Source organism: Dromaius novaehollandiae, chromosome 8 (genome assembly GCF_036370855.1).
Source record: "Dromaius novaehollandiae isolate bDroNov1 chromosome 8, bDroNov1.hap1, whole genome shotgun sequence".
Classification (NCBI taxonomy): Eukaryota; Metazoa; Chordata; class Aves; order Casuariiformes; family Dromaiidae; genus Dromaius; species Dromaius novaehollandiae.
Genome location: NC_088105.1, coordinates 15,575,797 through 15,596,152, shown reverse-complemented (window position 1 = coordinate 15,596,152; position 20,356 = coordinate 15,575,797). Strand labels below are relative to the sequence as shown.

Sequence of the window (20,356 nt, the reverse complement as noted above, 5' to 3'; positions counted from 1 at the left end):
TGCCCCAGATTTTTGTAGTATTGGAAATGCAATGGACATAGCTCACACTGGGTTTTAGCTCTGTTCCCTGTATTTTTTTTTAATGGGACCCAGAATTCATAGAATGGACCACATGTCAGTGTGCTTGACATAAGACAAAAACACTGCCATAAAACCTTAAAATTTACTTATAACATGATAGGTAGGTACATCTATCTGTCAGTCTGCATAGAACAGCTAACAGGCAAAAACCTCTTTGGGAAATGCTTTTCTTCAGTCTGCCATCGGGTCATGTTTGAATCAGAGGTGTTTTACACCTGGAAGGGCATGTGCAAGGAGCACAAAGGAAGCAGGAAGCCTGTCTGGAGTACCAGCTTAGGAAGCTCTCCACAGTGGATTTACATGGGGGGGAGAGGGAGGAGGAAGAATGGCAGCAGATCCCCTGACACAGGCACCATCTAGTACTACAGCCTACCAGGGTACTAGAATTCGCTCTCTCCCCTATGGTATTTGAGGGGGGGAAAAAAAAGTCTTGAGAAAACTAATATAGGGGATATATAGTTTCACATACATCCATGCGTCCACAAAAAGCAATCTTAAGGCACAATTTCTCAACTGCATCTTTTTTCCATTTCTCAAAACTGGGGTTAGAAAGCTATCTACCAATCTACCAGAGGTACAGAAATCAGGAAGTGTGAACATATATTTCCACAGACAGTATCAAAACAGAGAGAGGTAATGCCCAAAAGCAGGGAGACTGATGTCTCCCTTGTCTTGGTGAGCCCATAGGTCTCAGAGAGTGCAGGAAGCTTCAGAGAGTATCTGAACCTTCCTGATTAATAACAGTAAAAACCATTACTTTGATATCTGTTGAATTCTTAAACTTCCTTGCATTAGCTATTTAAAACTTCAGACAAATTCTTGTATGGTAAGACTGATCATTTATAAAAAGACACGGAATAAGACTCTTCAGACACTTTGGTGGTGCTCAAGTACTTACAATCTCAATTTGGAAGATACAAAAATGAAGGTTAGGCAGGTATAGAACATTAAATCAAACTATGATGAGAAGAAAAGACAACAGCAAAAGTGGCATGTTAGCTCTGAGTCCAGGCTGATGCTTTTCCTTTGTATGTATATATTCTGGTTTATTTTAAGTGATTTATTATACAAAAATCTAGATCTTTAGTGAAGCAGTATATACCTGTGTTTACAAAATAGAAAGGGGTTTAATTATAATTTATAATATGGCATAAAATGAATTACACAAATTGGTAAAGGTTTAAATTATTATTTTAAATACTTCTGGTTTGCAAATTTCATATTAGAAAGTATTTAAGATTGGACATGCAAGTATACAGTGCCCTCTAGTGCTTATTCTCTTTTTCAGGGTAGTGCCTGACTTTGCATATTGATATATATTTTTATGCTGTTGCCACATTTTAAGCCTAAAAATGCTTTGTCTTAGCATAAAGTAAAAACCATGGCTGTTAAATAAACTAACACTCTTAGTATTGTTTCTCTCTACACAGCATTTGCAGTGAATCCTCTGAAAGGCCAGCATCTATGGGGCTACAGGAATGTAGCTGAAAGGCACGGTGGTGCTTTTCATACCTGCCTGAGGTGGAATCCAGGCTGCCATTCAAGTCAATTGGAATGTTGCAGTTCATTTCACTGGACTTAGGACTTCAACCACTTTCAATTAAAAAATATCTCCTCTTTGCTGTTATATACCTATTTTCTCTGGTTATCTAGGCAATCTATTATGGCATGCTTATTCTGATATCTATACATTTCATGGGTTTTAAGATTTCAGTTATTTTTCAGTATGTGGGAAAAGACCTAGTAAAATTTATGATTGAAAAAACAATACAATAAAATACAGTATCTTGCTTTCCACATTCCTTTTTTAAAATAAGGTTTCATCTAAGGTTATTGTACCATTGACTTGAATGAAGCTAATGTCTCTAAAACCAAATACTGATTGGGTTCCACTTCACATTTTTATTAAAAATTTTCACTGCTTCTTTTAATTATTCTTATGTCATACATTGGAATCATGCTTGTAGAGTGTCTTTGTCATCAGTCATTCATTCTTATAAGATATTTGGAATTGAACAGTGTCATAAAATTTCTGATTTAAGAAGTGCATTTTTTAAATAAATATTAATTCTGATCATAGTGATCAAAACATACTCTTGATTCACAGCTTTCTGCAAACCTATTTCCTGTTTACAATATTAAATTATACTGTCAACATTTTAAAAAGATTTTTTTTAAACAAGCTACCAGTGTATTGATATACCTGAGAAGAGATGCTGCTTTTGTGATGTTGTGTTTCATTTTGTAATCCCATCTGCTGCTTAGGCCAGATATGCATTTTCTGGATGCAATCTGTTGGTTTCCAATGGTTTACTACATGGTGGGCTCTATCGACAAGTAGGTGAAATAACCATTAGAAAACTTAATATTGTAGTGCTCAGTGGTTTGTTGTATCGTGATTGCATGCTTAAGTTTGGTGTCATATTTGAAGATTATCTTTTTGCATGCATGGTTTGTGTCAGTGTGCTATAATTTGGGATTTCAAATTTCTGACTACTAAAGGATATCATTAGTGAAAAATCTCATTTGTAGTTTACACAGCTACAGGTAATACTATCAAAAGCTTTACTTGACATTATGTCTCTACATGACAGTGAATGCAGGTTAGTATCTTCAAAACAGAAGATTAAAATAACACTTATTTAGGTGCATTAATATGTTTCTAGAAATTGCCAGATTATAGCCCTGATTCTAGTGTCATCCTATACTTTTTTGTTGACTTGGATTTACTGACTAAGGTTTTTGTAAAGATACCTACAGGATGTAGACAGTACTAATAATGGTAGTTTAAAATGTGTCTAAAAGTCTTTGCTTTCCACTACTTAAAATGTCACCTACTCTTACACTTCTGTCTTAACCTCTTCTAAAACATGTTTTCAAATATAGGTTTAGCAGCATAGCTTTAATGTAAAAATCAGGCAGAAACAAGAGAAGAACATGGGCTCATTAGCTTTTTAGTAAGTTCCTATGTCTAGAGTGTCAATTTAAACAAGAAAATGGTTTGCTTTACCACATAGCTCATACTGTGTTGGGGTTCCATGATGGAAATCAAGTAATTTTTTGCCCTTCTCTGAGTTACTGGAATCCAGTTTTTCAGTGGAAATTCTGGATATTGAACACATTTCATTCTTGATTTGTTATAACATGGGCTTTAAAAACACTCATTTACCTTGGCAATGTCACAGACATTGTGAGATTTGCAATGATTCTATAGAAATATTTTTCACTTTCTAGACTGCCTCCTTCTCACTCAAAAAGCTGTCTTCAGTAGTGAATATTTATTGATATTTCTCTCTTTCTTAATTCCACAACAATTATAAAAAGAATTTATAGTGGCAGAATAATTGAATTGGCTTGAAGTATCCCAAATAATTAATAATCTAAAGTAGTTAATTTTCCATGCTAATAAAAACAGGTCAAGTTTTACTAAAATTTACTGAGTTTTTTCAAAAAGGAAAATGCCAAGTCCTTCCTATAGTGATTTCTTTTCAATTTCCCTGCTGATTTTTCACACCAATTTTAAAACTGAATGCATAAAAATGAAGTGCTTTGAAACAAGTGCTAATACAGAATTCTGCAGTTTACAGTTATACTAGCATAAACGTGTGGATCATTTCTGACAATACAATCACTTTAACTTGAGGTGCAACAACATAAAGTAGAACTGATAGTCATATTCTGTACTTCGTTTTTCAGCATCTGTTTGTATAAATAACAAGACCTTTAAAAATGCAGTTCACACTTATTTCCTATGTTTCTAAATATCTGCAATTATGCAGAATCAGTAGAAGTTGATGTTTATCATTTGTTATCTTTAGCTGATAAATACAATGTAAAATTTGCAAAGTTCATTTCTCATTCAATAGCTGTGAAATAAATTCGCAAAGTATTCAAAGGTGCCACCTGCTACCTTTTAAGTATCTAATATCTTTGTGGTTTGGTCACCTTTTATGAAATGTCATATTCTGAAAGATAAAACCACCAGGCAATTTCATTATTAACTTCAATTTCATATCTACCACTCCTTTTTGTTAAAATATGTATGAAATGTAAAATAGATACCAGGAATTTGTAGAATAAAATATATAAATTAGAATTTTTTGTGTGTATATATATATGTGTGTGTGTATGTGTGTATATATATATATATAAAAATATATATATATATATATATAAAAAAACACATATGCAAACTCAGGAACCTGAAAACATCATTGTAGAAAAGGCAAATTTAATCAGGAAAAGTAAGGCTTAATTAAAATTATAAAATTAAAAAAATATGAATCATCTCTAGGAATTAATCCTTAGAAATCTTGACAATATTGCCATTAAAGGCAAAAAAGAATACATTTTTATGATTTGTAAATTTCCTCCAGGATAACTGTAAAGTAGTTACCTCAAAGTTAACAAATTATATTTTTTAAATTTTGGGGCTACTTCATTCAGAAAATTTCTAGAAGATTTAGTTAATAGTTATGAAAAATCAGCTGCATTATCATACGATAGAAAAATTATAAGATGACATGGAAACACCACATTTCTTTATTATTATTATTATTACCACTTACTAAAAAGTTGCTAGATACCTAGGTCCCCTCTCCACCCTTGCAGCGTTTATCATTACAAAAAAAAAAAAAAAAAAAAAACCAAAAAAACCCACAAACCCCCCCACCTTTCTAAGCTTTATGAAAAGTGCTTGGTTTCTTTGCAAAATACTATTGTTAAAACCCCCAAAACAACTGAAAAATGCTTCAGTTTGGAACTACTGCTGTAAGGCATAATGGGAAGTGTAACTCAGTTATCTGATGTTATTTTCCATGGTAGCAACTTACTAACATTTTGAAACTGAAATATAATTGATATGTGGAGAAAAAACAACTCAAATCATTTTCAACTTACTTATTGCAGAAATAGTACCTGCGATGAGATAAATAAGCTGTTGTAGCACAAGGGCATACAGTATTCCCACATAATTGTTAAAGGCTTATTAAAAAGTTGAAATAAATTTATCTTTTTCATGAAAAGAGAGGGACCATGGCAACCCACTGAAATGCATTCTGTGTGACATCAAGAAAACTAATTTTTAATATTATATAAGTTAATTGAAACAATATACTTGATATAGATTATGTTGTAGTATGTACATGGAGATAACAAAATGAAGGGAACCAACAATTCAACATACAATTTACCAATTCCAGCCATCCATAATGTTTGAGTGTTCCATATTTAAGTTGCTTGTTTGTGTCTTTCTCCCTCTTTCTCTTTACAAAAGCCTAGATGACTTATTAAGATGTGGGGTCACCTTTGCAGCTAATATGGTGGTGGTGGACAAAGAAAGTACAATGAGTGCTGAGGAAGACTACATGGCAGATGCTAAGACTATTGTAAATGTTCAAACACTCTTCAGGTAAGAGATTTTTGCAATCTATCACACACCTTGTTAACCATGAAATATTTAATAATGCCTTTGTACTTATTCGAGAAATGATTCTTTTCCTTTCTTCAACTTAAATTTCCCTTTACATGAACTTAAGTCTTACATAGGTGACCTCCTCTCTCTGTCCTCCGCTTAGTGATGCACTCAGCTTCTTGGCATACTGACATATTCGCCTGAAATCTCAGTTGAAGTTCTGCACATCCCAAAAACTGAATGATAATTTTAAAAGTCATCTGTCAGGTTTGCAGGAAGGGGAAAACAGCTACTCTTGAAGACCTAGCACCAAAGATAAATGAGGAAGAAATTTTACCTCCGTGCAGTGGTGTTTCACAGTAATACTAAACCATGTATGAAAAGCAGATCCTTCCAAAGTTAAAACTAGCATTTTAGCAAGGCATACTACGAAGTTAGTAGTAAGTGTTCACATTTTGAATTTTTAATTTTGAACAAAAATTAGGTTTTTAGGTTAAACAAACTGAGATTTCCTGATTTAATCTCTCCTCATTAAAGCCTCACCAAGTGTTAAATGTCTTGATTGAACAAGTACTGAATGATATATGCTACTATAAACTCTGAAAAAGTTCTTAGTTACTTAAAAAACAAAAACAAAAAAACCCCACCAAACACACACACACAAAATGCACTACCAGTTAGGTATGAAATGCCTCCCTGATTTGGGGCCTAAGTCTTGCACTTACTGTGGTTCATTCTAATCGTGCTTGGACGAGGATGGCTCAAGACGAGGATGGCTCAAGGATTAGTGCTTTGCTAGAGTTCAATATCATTCAGTATTGCTGCCCTTTTCTGTGTCAAAGCTTCTAGCTTTAAATAGAGATGCATAGTAAATCTTTCAAATCTGTCAGTTTTTATAAAAAACAAGCTCATGGAGACAGAAGTATTTCATTAGAGGTTTTTTTTTTAATTCAACTGTGTGTGACAATGTAGTTAAACGCAGTTTGCTTTACTGCATGTGCTGAAAAGAAGTAAAATCAATGTTACATAAGAAACTGTCCATAAAATTCTGTCCTTCTTAAAAAAAACTTTGAGTTTTGAATATGCACCTTATATTAGCACAAGTGTGTGGGTTTTTTTCATAATCACATCTATATTAAATTTATTAACTATCATTTAACTTAATCTATGTGTCATTACAGTGTACTCTTAACCATATTGCACTAGATTGTCTCACTGTGGCTTTTGCATAGATCGCTAAATTTTCCAGAAAAAGGTTTTCCTCAAGTATAAAATGGAACAATTGGGTAAATAATAAATAAAAATTACAAAGTACCAGTTGTGTTCTACCTGGTAAAATGCAAAAAAAAGAAAAAAAGGGGGGGGGGGCAAAAAATAATCACCAGTGCTACAATACATACCATAGGTATACAACAAGGACTGCTATCTAACCATTCAGTTGTCTTGCACAATGCTTACACTAGATGGCAGCTTTAACTCATATATAAAGCATATATCTGGTTCAGGATAATTTTAAGATTGCATGATTCTTTTTACAAATATCAAAGAAAATACATATCTTGCTTTATGACTTAACACTGTCTTTTCAGAAAACTTTGTAAACTTTCACAAGTACTGTATTTTATAAATTCTTTTTTAATTTTACTACTTTACTAGAACACATACCATACGTTCACTGCATTTTTATATAATATCAAAGTTGCAGAAATAACTAAACTTTGGGGAGAGGTATGAGGTAATGATATTTACCTGTTCTACAGAACAAACTGCATTCATTGCACCAAGCTAAATAGTTTGGTAAATAAACTTTAAGAATACATTTAAAGGTTTTTCATTATTTAACAATAGTTAATAATATAAGAAACTAATAAACAAGAAGCTGTACACAAACTGTCATGTTAAAGAAAGATTTTAAACCACTGAAATTTTGCTAAGATAGGCTATTCCCATATAACATTACTGAAAAAATGACACGAAAGTCACACTAAGTGAAATGATTTAGAAGATAGAAGCTAATCTAAGCCTTATTGATTTGATTGACTCAGATCAATTGGCCTCAATAAGGCTGCAGTTATGTCTGAAAAGATAAAGCAAGTGTGCTGCAATACTAATTGGCATAGGTTGCCAATTCTAATAAACATTTTCTGACATTATTCCCTGATTTACGTAAATTAATAATCTCACTTTGCTGAAAGAGTTGTTCCCCCCAACTCTACTTAGAAGATGGATGCATTGTTTAAAACATGACTGGTTATTAGTACCTTTAAGTCTAGAAATTGTTCCATACCACTTAAAACTGTGGCACAACACTATCTTATCTGACTTAATTAGAGTAAAAAGGGGTAGAGAAGTGTGACTCAAATAGTCGCACTGAATATAAAATGACATCTTTAATCCTTTGGATGGGAAAGAACAAGTTAGCATGGCTTAAAAGTACAAGAAAGATTTATTAGTTTTGTCCTACAGATTGTTTTCACTTTCTGATATAAAAGGTAACCACTGAGTCCCCCATGAATCCACCTCAGAGAAACAGTGGGTTTCCTCAGGCAGACAGTACTAAAAAGAGCATTTTCTATTTCCTCTTGCTTTCTATTAATGGTTGTAACCTGTTGGTGTTTGGCAGTTAAGGTTTTAGTAGCTAACATTGTGATTGCTATGTATGAAGTACCTTAAGAAATCTGTTAATACCAGTAGACCTAAAACTTAATAGTTTGAGTCAGCTCCAACTTGCAGACAAACCAAATAGGGCACTAAGATGCTATGTCATTGCTTTCTAGGTTGATCTTCCTGTTTCAGGAAAATGTAGTGCGTCTCTCACTTGCCTCATGCCAAATACCAGTTCAGCAGCAACTCATGTCTTCCATCCGATTAGGGCTTTCTCCTCTCCATCCAGTCCTTATTTACCAGAACAGGATAGAAAAGAGGGACCTTAGCACGGAAGTGACCTGCCCCGGTGCCAAAAGCCTGCAGGCAGTGTACCTTACACCCAATGCAAGGGGCCATCTAGCCTTATGTACCTGGACAGTCACTTCCCCCGTAATTCTGCTAGAATGCACTCTTAAGTAAACCATGAATTTTACAGATGCCAGTTTTGCAACTGATTTCCTAATAGAAAATGTTTTTCATATCTTAGTGATAGACCAAACCCAGCTTTAAGAGAAACCTAATAACTTGGAATTTCTCTGCAAGTTATGTATGTTTTATCACTAGATTGACTAGAATCTCCTGTCACTGTTCTGAGCATTATATTGTTAATATTCAAATCTAAATGCCTGTCCCTTAGTACAGTAATACAAGAAAATTTCCAACCAGCAAAAGTTTAAGTAATTATACACTGCGAGATACAGAATTAAGGCAAAAAGCCCCCCAGGATTTCAAGAGAAAATTCCTTCCTCTTCCTCAGAACTTTAACAAGTTTCTTGAGCTACCTATTGGGTACGAGTTCATATCTACAATGTATATTATCATCAGCACTTTACAGATTTTTGTATAACACTTGGCATACAAGTGAAGAGGTACCACAGTTGCATCTCACAGCTATGGTTATCATGTATTTAATCTATGCATATAGAATCTGTCCCCTAGGTGCATAATCTGTAGTAGGCCATAAGCAAATCTTGTACAACAACACTGCATCTCTCGGAGTTTGTATCAAAGTCTGATTAAAAGAGCTAGAAAGCTACAGAAAATCCTGAGCATATGCACAATGCTTTTTAAACTACAGTGCACACAAATGGTCATCATTAAATGATTCAGATTCTTACCAAGTTTGTCAACTCCATTTTTCCTTATATGATCACATTTAATATTTGGTTATTCAGAGAGACATAATAACTGCTAACATAACAACTGCTAGCATTTTTACCATCATATTTTCATACCCTGTTCAGAACATGTTTGAGATCAAGTTATCATTACAAGCCTACAAATAATTTGTTAGATCTATAGTATTTTGGTATCAGCAGACCTACAAAACTATTGCAATAAGGAGACACTAACATATATACTGGTAGATAGCTTTGGCACTCATCTCCCCACACCTAGGCTCTGCTTGCATTGCCATTTCAGTGAAGTTCCTCTCTACAAAACTAAGGGAAAAGACTAAAGACTTGACAAAATGCACCATGGATTTCATTTGACACTAACTTACTAAGTGCAGTTTTTAAGAAAATCACATTGAAATGGTTGATGAGTGGCATTTATCATTGTTACAATATGACAAAGCTGCTGGAGCTTTGTTTCAAGGTCTACTGTGCAAAAAAGTCATACCACATCGAGGTCACATCGGTACAGGGGAAATTCAGCAAGGACAAATCCTGAACATGGGAAAGAATAAACCCATGCAACGATACAGGCTGGGGACTGACTGGTTGGGGAGCAGCTCTGCTGGGAAGGACCTGGGGGTCTTGGCAGACGGCAAGCACAGAATGGGCCAGCCATGTGCCCTGGCAGCAAGGGCAGCCAACAGCATCGTGGGCTGTATTAACAGGAGCACAGCCAGTAGATGGAGGGAAGTGATTATCCTCCTCCACTCCACACAAGTTAGACTGCGTTTAGATACTGCATGCAGTTTTCAGCCCCTCAGTACAGGGAAGACATGGATGATCTGGAGTGAGTTCAGCAGAGGGCCACCTAGATGGTCAGGGGGCTGGAGCACTTGTCCTGTGAGGGGAGGCTGAGGGAATGAAGCTTGCTCAGCCTGGAGGGAAGAGATGACTTCATGGGGACCTAACAGCAGCCCCCCAGTACCTGCAGGGAGGTTATGAAGAAGACGGAGCCAGGCTCCTCACAGTGCTGCGTGAGCGAGCTGGTGGGTGTAAGAACGTTGGAAGAAGAGAAGCTCAGACTGGATATACAGAAAAAACTTCCATCCTTAAGGACGAACGAGCAGTGGAGCAGGTTGCCTGGGGAGGCTGTGCAGCCTCCATCCTTGGAGAGTTTCAAGGCCCAATGGAATAAAGCCTTGAGCAACTTGGTCTGAGCTCACAGTTGACCCTGCTTTGAGAAGGGGGCTGGACTAGAGACCTCCTAGCTTCCTTCCAACCTGATTTATCCCATACTTTTTCTGCAAACAGCATCAGCATTGAATTCATTAGTTTCTATAGTAATCTCAATCATGTTTGCAAATCTTGGCTAATTAGACCAGCTGTTCATATTCACCCATCAGTGACATTCATTTGTTTTGGTTTTAACCAAGAACTTCCCTTCACGACTGAATCATTTGGGAGAAAATGCTTTATAATAGTGAATTGCTGGCACTGAGGACTAGGGAAAGTCAGGCAGCGGTTGCCATTTAGAACTTGCTGATTCTGAAGGTAATTTCAAGGCACGCACAATTCTCCAAGCTGTAATCAGTAGCACAACATATTGGCTTTTTTCCTCATGATAGCACCTAATGAGAATCTCTTCATTAGTGTCCTCTAGTCATTTTATCCTGATGTAAACAATATTTCCTAGGTTTGTTTGTGTAATGAAGAGGAAAAAAAGACATGCCAGTCATTCTGGAAAGATCCAATAAGAAAATAAGGGGCTTATATGATTGCAAAAAATGCCACCGCATTCCTTGAACAGCAAGAAAATGCACCAAATCTTATCAAAAGAGTTAATGGTTCCAATAATTGAAGGAATCAGTCTGTTTTTCTGCTCCCTTTAAGTCTTATTAATGAAAAATGACAGATGATATTGATGGTGAAGACTGGCCAATGTGAGAGTTAAAGCAAAGTTTTTCAAAAAGCAACTGATTAATCCAGATACTCAGTGGAGACACTAGAGCATCAGAAATGCTCAACATTCATTCCCAAATCAAAATAGGCTGCTTAAAAGAGGCTCACCTGGGGTAACCAGAAATGTTAGAACTGAAGATTAGTAATCATCTTCAACATACGTGTACAGCAATTCATATCTCCATCAGCTGTAAAGCATTACCAGGTCTTGATTCTGTCTCCCAGCATCATTTTTCAAAGTAAGTGAACAGAGACTTGGCCTTAGCAGTTAAGTGTTGCGTATTTCTTGGCAAGTATTCCTTTAAATTGAATACCCTGACCCTATGGTTTTATATAAAACCCAGTATTCTACCCAAGGTTTGGAACCTCTCTTTTTATCTAGTTTTAGAAAAAAGAAATTACCAAAAGCTATTTCAGATTTTTAAGACATTTCCACGTATCTCAACTGATAATGTATATACTGATGCTTATTTTCTAAGTCTGTTTTTATAACGTATTCATTACGTCTACAAAGGTCTTCTGTATCAATGCAACTTGCTGACTGTTCCACAAAAACAGAACATTTCAGAACCGATAAAGAAGGATTTCTTCCAGTGAAACAGCTATGGAAGCTAAAAAAGCTTCAAAGAAAGGAACATCTAGATTCTAAGATGAATTTTCAATGCTAAAAAGCCAAAACATCTGGCCTACGGGTTTAGGCAATCTATAAATAATTACAGATTATTCGGGATAGTTATAATCATCACTCCACACTTTGTGCCATTCCCTCTATTTCAGTTCTTCTCTTTAAAAATAGAGAAGCCATTATATGGAATGTCCGGTTTCACATCTATATACTTGTTGTTTTCTACTTCTATATATACATTCTGTGTCAAAAATCTCTCTATATTTTCAGGCAAATAAAATGTCACACCTGGCACTTATTTTTATGTTGCTGCTACAGCTAGAGTGCAGTGGAGCACTTGTCAATTGGAGATGCTCATTCTCATGCTTATTGGGATGTTGATTTTCCCTTACATATGACAATTCAGACAGTATGTCTGCTTGCCTTTCTGCCCCCAAAAGTACACTATGATGCCCAGTAAAATACAAGATATTGCTTTATAGCTTCTGAATAGTGGAATTAGGAGCAACATCACAAGCAGACTGTTCAAGCAGTGTTCTTGTTTTATGTCATGAAACCAGACAGTTACTAAAAACTAGTTGCTATCTGTCTATTCAAAGTGGCCAAACAACCTAATTTTGGAGGGAGCTGAGATAATGTTCCGTGATGCAAAAATACTCCGAAGCCATAAACCTCTCAGAAAGTGCTAGCTTTCCCATACAAGTGCTATACATATTAAATCTGGAATTTTTATTTACTTTATCTGAATGAACCACAGGCCAGGATGCTTTAATCATTAATGGCATAATAATCTATTACCACATGTAAATATGTACTTTCAGAATCAGTGGAACAGCATGCAAACGTACATGCCTCATTTTCTTAGGACATCACTAATCCAAAAAGGGAATACTCGAATAATAATCTGAGTTCTATTCCAAATTATTTAGTATTTGCGTAGCCTAAATTAGAAATCTTTCTACTTCTCAGAGCCCCGAGGGCTGTGTGTTGGTGGACAGGTTCTTTAATCTGCTTCATGAACATCTCAGTAATGCAGCCAGATCAGAATTAAACATTTTTCACTGCTTTTTTTTGTTGTTGCTGAAAGTCTGAATTACTGTTAAGTAATGTATCTTTTTAAACTTACAAACATTTTATATATGCAAATATTGCAAAGCAAGATTGCAAGTATGTATCTGATTTGCTCAGCAATTTAAATTCTTGATCTCCCAAGAAGCGTTAGTTTCAGTCTAGGTTTCTCAGTCTGTGGACACAGAGCATATAAACAGAAGTGAAAAAAAATAATAATGTAAATAGTCAACAGCCAATAGCCAATTCTAGTATAATGCTAGTTTACATGCAACCAAATATTTAGTGAAGGCTCTGTAGTTTGGGGTTTTTTTGTTGTTGTTTTCTACAGATGTGTCATATTAGAAATTATCAAATAAAATCTATGGTAATTAAAATACACAGTTCCTTCCAGCATTAAAATATTTTATAAACTCAACCTTTGAATATACGTTTGCTGCTGTTTTGTACAATTTTCTCTGCTATTATACGAGCATTTCGTTTTGTCAAACACCACAGTTCTCAGGCACTTAATTAAAAACATAGACATGAACACAAAACGTAGCATTATTTTAGAGCCTTACAATTGCGAATTGTTATAATTAGAGCTATAACTGTAGCATTCTTTTAAAATACAGGTTATTCTCAAGCCTAAGCATTATCACAGAACTAACTCACCCAGCCAATATGAGATTCATGCAGTTCAGAGCCAAAGACTGCTACTCTCTTGCTCTATCTAAACTGGAAAAGGTAAGAAAACCCACTGTTTTATAAATGTAATCATTTTACTCTCTTCCTGATTTTGTAAAAACTCTCTCAAAACAAGTGGAAGCAGTGAAATCACTTTCTGGTTATAGGGCTAATGTAATACACTTTTTTTTCCTGAATTCTGCCCTCATTTAAGAATGAAATTTGATTTCTGTAGTTCTGTCACTTTACAAGATAAAATTAATCTACCAACCATTTTGACAGTATAGGTGGACACACTTAAGGAAAATTGAATATTTTTGGATAGCTGAATATTTAGACCTGATATGATTTTCGAAGAAGCTGTCAGACTATTAATGTGGAAAATATTTAACTGACTAAACACTTAAATTACATATATTTTAACATACTGCATTTTGTATTCCAATCCAATTTAAAGGCACTATAATTATGTATTATGTTAACATTTCCAAATATCTCTATCTGGTATTTGCTTTATCATGACAGTTTGAGAACATCAGTTGTCCTCTTTTGCAGGACTGTCCTACCAAGGATAAGGAGAGTAGTACTACTAAAATGATAGATAAACTCTTCATATTCTATACATTTTAGTGCATGTGTTGTTTTTTTCAGGCTGGGGAACAGGGAGGCTCTATGGACGTAAGCTTAATTTGTTTAGGACTGTGCAGCTCAATAGCCAGATCAATGTGTGATCCCAGGCCTGTTCAAAATGCTATTGCTAAAACAATAGATAGAACATAGGAAGTGATTTGGGGCACCTATTTAACTTGGTAAATTCCAAGGCAATCCTTTTCTCACAGATCATCTGACCTATATACCTCTGAACTCCACAAAACTTGCAGCATCTCCACCAGGATCTTTCAAGCCTTTTTCTGAGTTACTTTATTAGAGAAAGACAGATGTTATCATGAAGCCAGTCTTCAAGGACAGAGATCTTTCACTCCACTCATTTTTATTCCCCGCTATCAAACTAGATATTATTGCTAGGTTCTCTCATGTAGCCCCCCCAATCTCTTTGCCTCATATATCTTATGTATATTAGCAAATTTGAATTCATGCTGAAATCATTTTCATTAGGCAGATTTGGCATATACTTTCCATTTCCTAGCTGTACAATAAATTATACAGTATTTCATAGATTTGGGGATAAATTTGAGATTTCAAATACTTTCATTATTCATATAATGTTGATCTAGCCAATTTTAATATAGATTTAGTGGAAAACAAACTTGTCATAAAAACTTATCCCCACAGGCCTACTCCAAGTTTCTTACATAAGAATGGAATTCTGCAAAAACTCAGCCTGATTGATGAGATAGGTTATATATTAGAAGAATCAGTCTTTTACTCAGTTGTTCATGTTTACATTCAGCCACAAGATTATATAATCACCTGGGTGATATTTTGTGATTTGTTGGCCTTTGAAACAGAATGAAGGCTTAATCTTACTCAGGTATCATTCACATGAGCACATAGAAAATAACTGTAAGCAAGTAAGAAAAAAATTGTTATACAATGAGAGAAACAGTTTGTAGTGGGAGGCACATCTTCATTTGGATTATACCACACCCACTACCCATAAAGGTTTGCACCTGCGGTTCTTGCATTTTAGCACTCTCAATGTTCACTGCAGAAAAAATAAGCTGGAACTGGCTGGAATCATACATCACCAATTTATTTAGGGCATCAAGTGCCAACAGCTGGAAGGCCTTCAAGACTATGTTCCAACCTAGCTTTGTTCCTTGGTGTACTACACCTCCAACAAAATATTTTTGGCATACTCTCTTAATCCATACAGTTTAACTATTATAAGGGGAGGTAAGGATAGTAATAGCTTTCCCAGTATGTGGTGTCTGCAGTTGCTCCTGGAATACCTCACGGGTTGAAACCTATCTACTTCAAAGCCGTGAAACTGGGATTTTTAATCTCGATCATCTTTTTTGCCTTACACAGGTTCCTCACCTGCTTTTCATAGCAGAGGCACTGAATAGCATTATAAAGATCGTAACTTCTTCTACATCTTCATTTATTTATTGTACAAATGCAAAGTTGTGAATATATGTTGGAAGCTGAACAGTTAATTACCTTCCTATCTAAATTATGCCATGGTGAAATAGAGGTAGATAAATTATCTTAAAGGAAGAACATTTTGTTCATTGCAGTTCAAGTTGCCTGCTGTTGATATTTCCCATTCATTTCATCTTAACATTTGCAGGGAGCACTTCACAGGTGGTGCTGTAGGTCATTAGACTTTTCAGAACTCCCTCATGCAAAATGAAAGGCAATTAAAAACTTGAGTGAAAATTATCTAATGCAGTCAAATGTACAGTTGATTGTTATTTCTGCATTAAGCACCCTTTTTCAGAAAGACTGCAAAAGCCAGGGAAGTTGCCTTCAGCTGGCAGTCAAACACACATGCAGAATTGACTTTGTAACCTAATGGGCTGCAGAATAAAGATATGTGAATCAGAGAAGTCCATCTGCTGTTACAGCTGCAAGTTTCCTTATTTTAAAAATAAATAAAGCTGAACAACACTCGGCACTGACATAAGAGAAAGCAATAACCCTTCTACATAGTGGAGAAAGGGGAAAAAACCCATAGCCTGAACTTCAAACTTATTTTCTCCATTTACCTGAGATTAAAAAAAAAAAAAAGAAGAAGAAGTGACCACACCACCTTTCTTGAAAGAAAAGATTTATAGTGTCCTGGATGAGATTCATACTAGTTTTCTTTGATCTTTGATTATTTTGTATGTAAATATTCTGTGTATCCATTGAAAGATGAAAACTCTATGCCTTTGAATTGTCATTTTAAAATATGTGCAAACATGTATCTTTTAATCAAAGCAATACTCTGATTTTGTATCCTCCACATGAAACACATATGTGTTAGGTGAGCTGAAATCGATCTCAGAGAGACAAGTATATTTGCTGTGATACACAGAAAGGCAGGCTGATCTTTTTAGCGTCAATTAAGAATAGTGCATGTTGTCTCCATTAGTATTTACTATTGTTCAGGTTGTAAACAGATCTGAAGTAGCATCAAACAGTTAGCATGCAGTAATGACATGCGTTTTTTTTTAAACAGTTAGACCAGTACCTGTTGATTGGTATAACTTTAAATGGATCTCTGTTGATTTAGATCCGCTACAGTTCTGACAAAACTGTATAAACAATTAGCCCACTCATTTGGCTGCTGAACTGACAGATCATTAGAAAGCTCTTCCAGATCAGTAACAGAAAATGAATCTGTCCTTGCCAAAAAAAGGTAGAACAGAACAGATTAAGAACAAACAGCCCAAAATATCATAAACTATTTTGGAAAAGAAATTATATCAATCCAAAATCCTGTATGTAAAGAAGGGAATTGTGCAAGAGGCTTTCATCAATTTTAAATCTGACATGGGCAACATCCTAGGTTTACCAAAGCTAACAACACAATTTACTTCTCCCCTAATACACCACCGGCTCTGTCACCTCTACATACACTAGCACAACTCCCAAACTATGCCTCACTCCATATCCTTGTGTCTTCCTTGTGGCAATTTTTGCATTGTCAGTTCATAACAGTTAGAGCCTACATGGCAGTTCCCGTGTTACTGTCTAACTTGAGAAGAATATATTAAATCAAGATGGACCCTAGAGATCTTTAAACCACTGATGGACTGGCCAAAACAGGCTTTTTAGTTAATCTGGGGTTGTTTTTTTGTCATGGGTCTTAATTGTTTTAAAGGAATATGTATTTATTTATTTAAGAAATAATAAAAAGGTAAAATCATGATAAATAAAGAACCCTAAAAAGGATTTGATACAAATATAAAGAGGAGCTAGAAAAGAGGGAAATAAACTGAAAAGCTTATGAACTTGATCTTCTGGACAGAAATTCTCTAGTATTCTCTTTTACAACATGTAAACCCAGGAGAAAAAAGTAATTAATTTGAAATTAAACAGTATATGTAGGAGGTGTGGTACGTGCTACGAACTTCAAGATCACAAGTGTCCAGTTGTTACTATTTGAAAAGAAACCAATAAAAATTCTGAATTTCATAACTTTGAGCAAAGCCACAACCATAGGGAGACAACTGAGGATGACAAACATCTCCATCTATTAATGGCTTTATCTTAAAATGCAATTTATATATTTGCAGTTCTGCAGGACACACTCATGCCATACTCTTCATTCATGTTTCTGGAGATGATCTATGCTGTTTCTCTAACTAGTTATATACCCTTCCTGATGACTGAATTCCAAAAAGTGTCAGGGAAAGAGCTGTTAGGCATCACAGTTTTATTTATGAAATAAAACTGCTAGGGCCATTCTGACACATTTCTGGCTTCTATGGCTGCTGTATTCTCTGGAAAGCCAGTGAGACTGCAGGTAATAAAGCAGAAATTCAATGCAGCATGCCTTAGTAAAAATTGTATTTCTCACTAAACTCTTAAGCAAGAGTGAAGAAAAAGCGAGCCTATAATAAAAGACAGAGGGGAAACAATATAAGTTTAATATAAAGAGGAAAAAAATAAGCCTGCAAGCTTCCATTCTGAAATAAACCAAATAGGAATGTCCTTCTCTCCATCTTCGCAATTTTGGATATGAACCAAATTAGTCTCAAAATACTGCTTGCCTTACCCCCACCTTTCTTGGCACAATACCAGAATCTGCTGCAAATTATTCTAAACAGATGGAAGGATAAACGTAATACCTTTAGTCACTTGATGTGAAAACAGTCACTTCACAGCCAGTTCCCTATAAAATATTCTACAGCGGGAATTTAAAAGGATTTAGTTTAATGGAAGGCATGGTAAATATGCATGTAATTTTAATTTCAAAGTATTTGATGTAAAACAAATCTTACAACATTTGCCATTATGCACACTCGAATTTTAACTCACAATAGCGGTTGAAGAAAAATATCTCCAACTTTGTCCAACCACGCTAAAAAGAAAAGCACTGAAGAGCTACAAAAGAAATACGTAAGTTCTTGTTTCTGTGGCTTACACTAATAAGCACAATGATATGCTTTTCTAAGTAAGAGTGCTCTTTGTACAGTTGGACTGCTTTCTTTTTCAATTTTCCTTGTAAGATTACTCCCTATTTTGTTGTTAGAAGTACATAAGTAGTACTAGCTAAAAACACCCCTTTGCTGTTATTATGGCCAAAACCATTGGAGCACGTGTATGTGGGTATAAGTATGTATGTATTTCTCGGGGAGATCAAAGGTTCAAAAAAAGTCACAGAAAAAGAGAATAAGAAATATAGTATCGCTCCAACCACACAAACAAAAAATAAACTAGGAAAAAGAAAATCAACCTTGACCAAAAATATTTTTGTGCGTGCAAGATTCTACTTCTCTTCTTTCCCTTGCCTATGTTGTGATTTCAGATTCATATTTATATTTAGTCTAATATTCCACAGAAGCAGCATAAATGTTAGCAGTGAAGCTGAATCGCAAAGGCCAGATTTAAAGTCCTTCAGTCTAAACACATTCAGTCTATTTAAGCATAATAAAGTGTTTGCTGTTTTTAGAAGTGACCTTAATAATCTCTTGTGCAGGGGTTCCAAAATCGGGTTATAGTTGCAGTATGCTCCAAGTACTACGCAACAGGGAGTCAGACAGCCAAATACCTTTCCTGTGCACACAGACTGCAACTCGTGTCAGACAGCCACGCAGAGCTGCCAGAAGAAAGTCTTCCTCCCCCCCTTGCTCCTGACCAAACGTTCCTGCCCCTTCCTTCACGCACAATTCTGGCACTTACCTGAACACTTGGCAAGCTGATTCAATTTACCGAACTGACAGAAAACCGACGGGGCCAGGGAGAAAAAGTGGACAATTATATGCTGGGTTAATGTGTTGCATTGGTTTATCATGCTGTCAGATGAGTACCAGGTGTAGCTGAGGAAGAACAGGATATGTTGCTGTCTACAGTAAATCCATTGTCTAAGCATGCCTTTAAATTTAGAAATGCTTGTTCCAGACCATTTTTGCCATAAAACAACATACTCGTAATACTATAATTTAATGTAGATCATTGGTCAGTATAGAGTAAAAGAAATAGTGGAAAATCTAATACAAGCTAATAGTATTTGGTCACAATATTGAGAATGTTTGTAATTAAATATGGAAGTAATTAGATTTTATTTCTGTAATATTTTGAACTGCATTTAGTCTGAAGAGATTGGCAAAGGTGGCATTTTATAAAGGATGCATTAATGTCACATTTTTAAGGGCTATTTTATTGTGTATTTTTATCTGGAGAGGAAATTCTTTTTTTTTGTGACATCCTTTTCAACTCTGCTCATCTAAAGCCACAGAACTCAACATGTACAACCAGTCTATCCAACCATGACAACCAGGGGTTACAGAGTGCTGCAATTCAACAAAAACACATTTGGATGATGCACTAGTTGGAGCAGACTGCTCATTTGCATATAAATGTCTCTAATTTCAAGACATGTAACATTTCTGTACTTCATGAAGACCTCTTATTCTTCATGACATTTCTGAACTGAAAGTTTGATATTTCCTCTCTTCTTGAAATAGCAAAAATCACTTCCAACCTATAGATTTACTCTCCAGTAATTAATGGAAGCACATTGTGGTGTCATTTCTATGCAAGTGAGATGTGGTAAGAAGAAAGAGGTCTAACTATAGTTACGTTCTTCTGCTTCTCTTCCTCAGCAGCATCAGAGCAAGGAGTTTCTACCCCAATCCGTGTCTCATCTTCTCTCACATCACC

At 35.4% G+C, this 20,356-nt stretch overlaps 1 protein-coding gene and 1 long non-coding RNA gene across 6 annotated transcripts in view; one reads left to right on the top strand and one right to left on the bottom strand.

The window, feature by feature from the left end:
• Positions 1-20,356, bottom strand: part of LOC135329015 (uncharacterized) — a 154,542-nt gene that overhangs the window by 100,221 nt on the left and 33,965 nt on the right. The gene's annotated exons all lie outside the window — the stretch shown is intronic.
• Positions 1-20,356, top strand: part of KCNT2 (potassium sodium-activated channel subfamily T member 2) — a 173,799-nt gene that overhangs the window by 124,180 nt on the left and 29,263 nt on the right. For 2 of the 4 annotated variants that reach the window (XM_064515755.1, XM_064515756.1), the window contains exons 22-24: positions 2,347-2,418; positions 5,357-5,491; positions 13,528-13,639. In XM_064515755.1, coding sequence (XP_064371825.1) covers positions 2,347-2,418; positions 5,357-5,491; positions 13,528-13,639 — 319 coding nt within the window. The remainder of the gene's footprint in view (positions 1-2,346; positions 2,419-5,356; positions 5,492-13,527; positions 13,640-20,356) is intronic. The other 2 variants (XM_064515757.1, XM_064515758.1) reach the window with 1 other exon arrangement.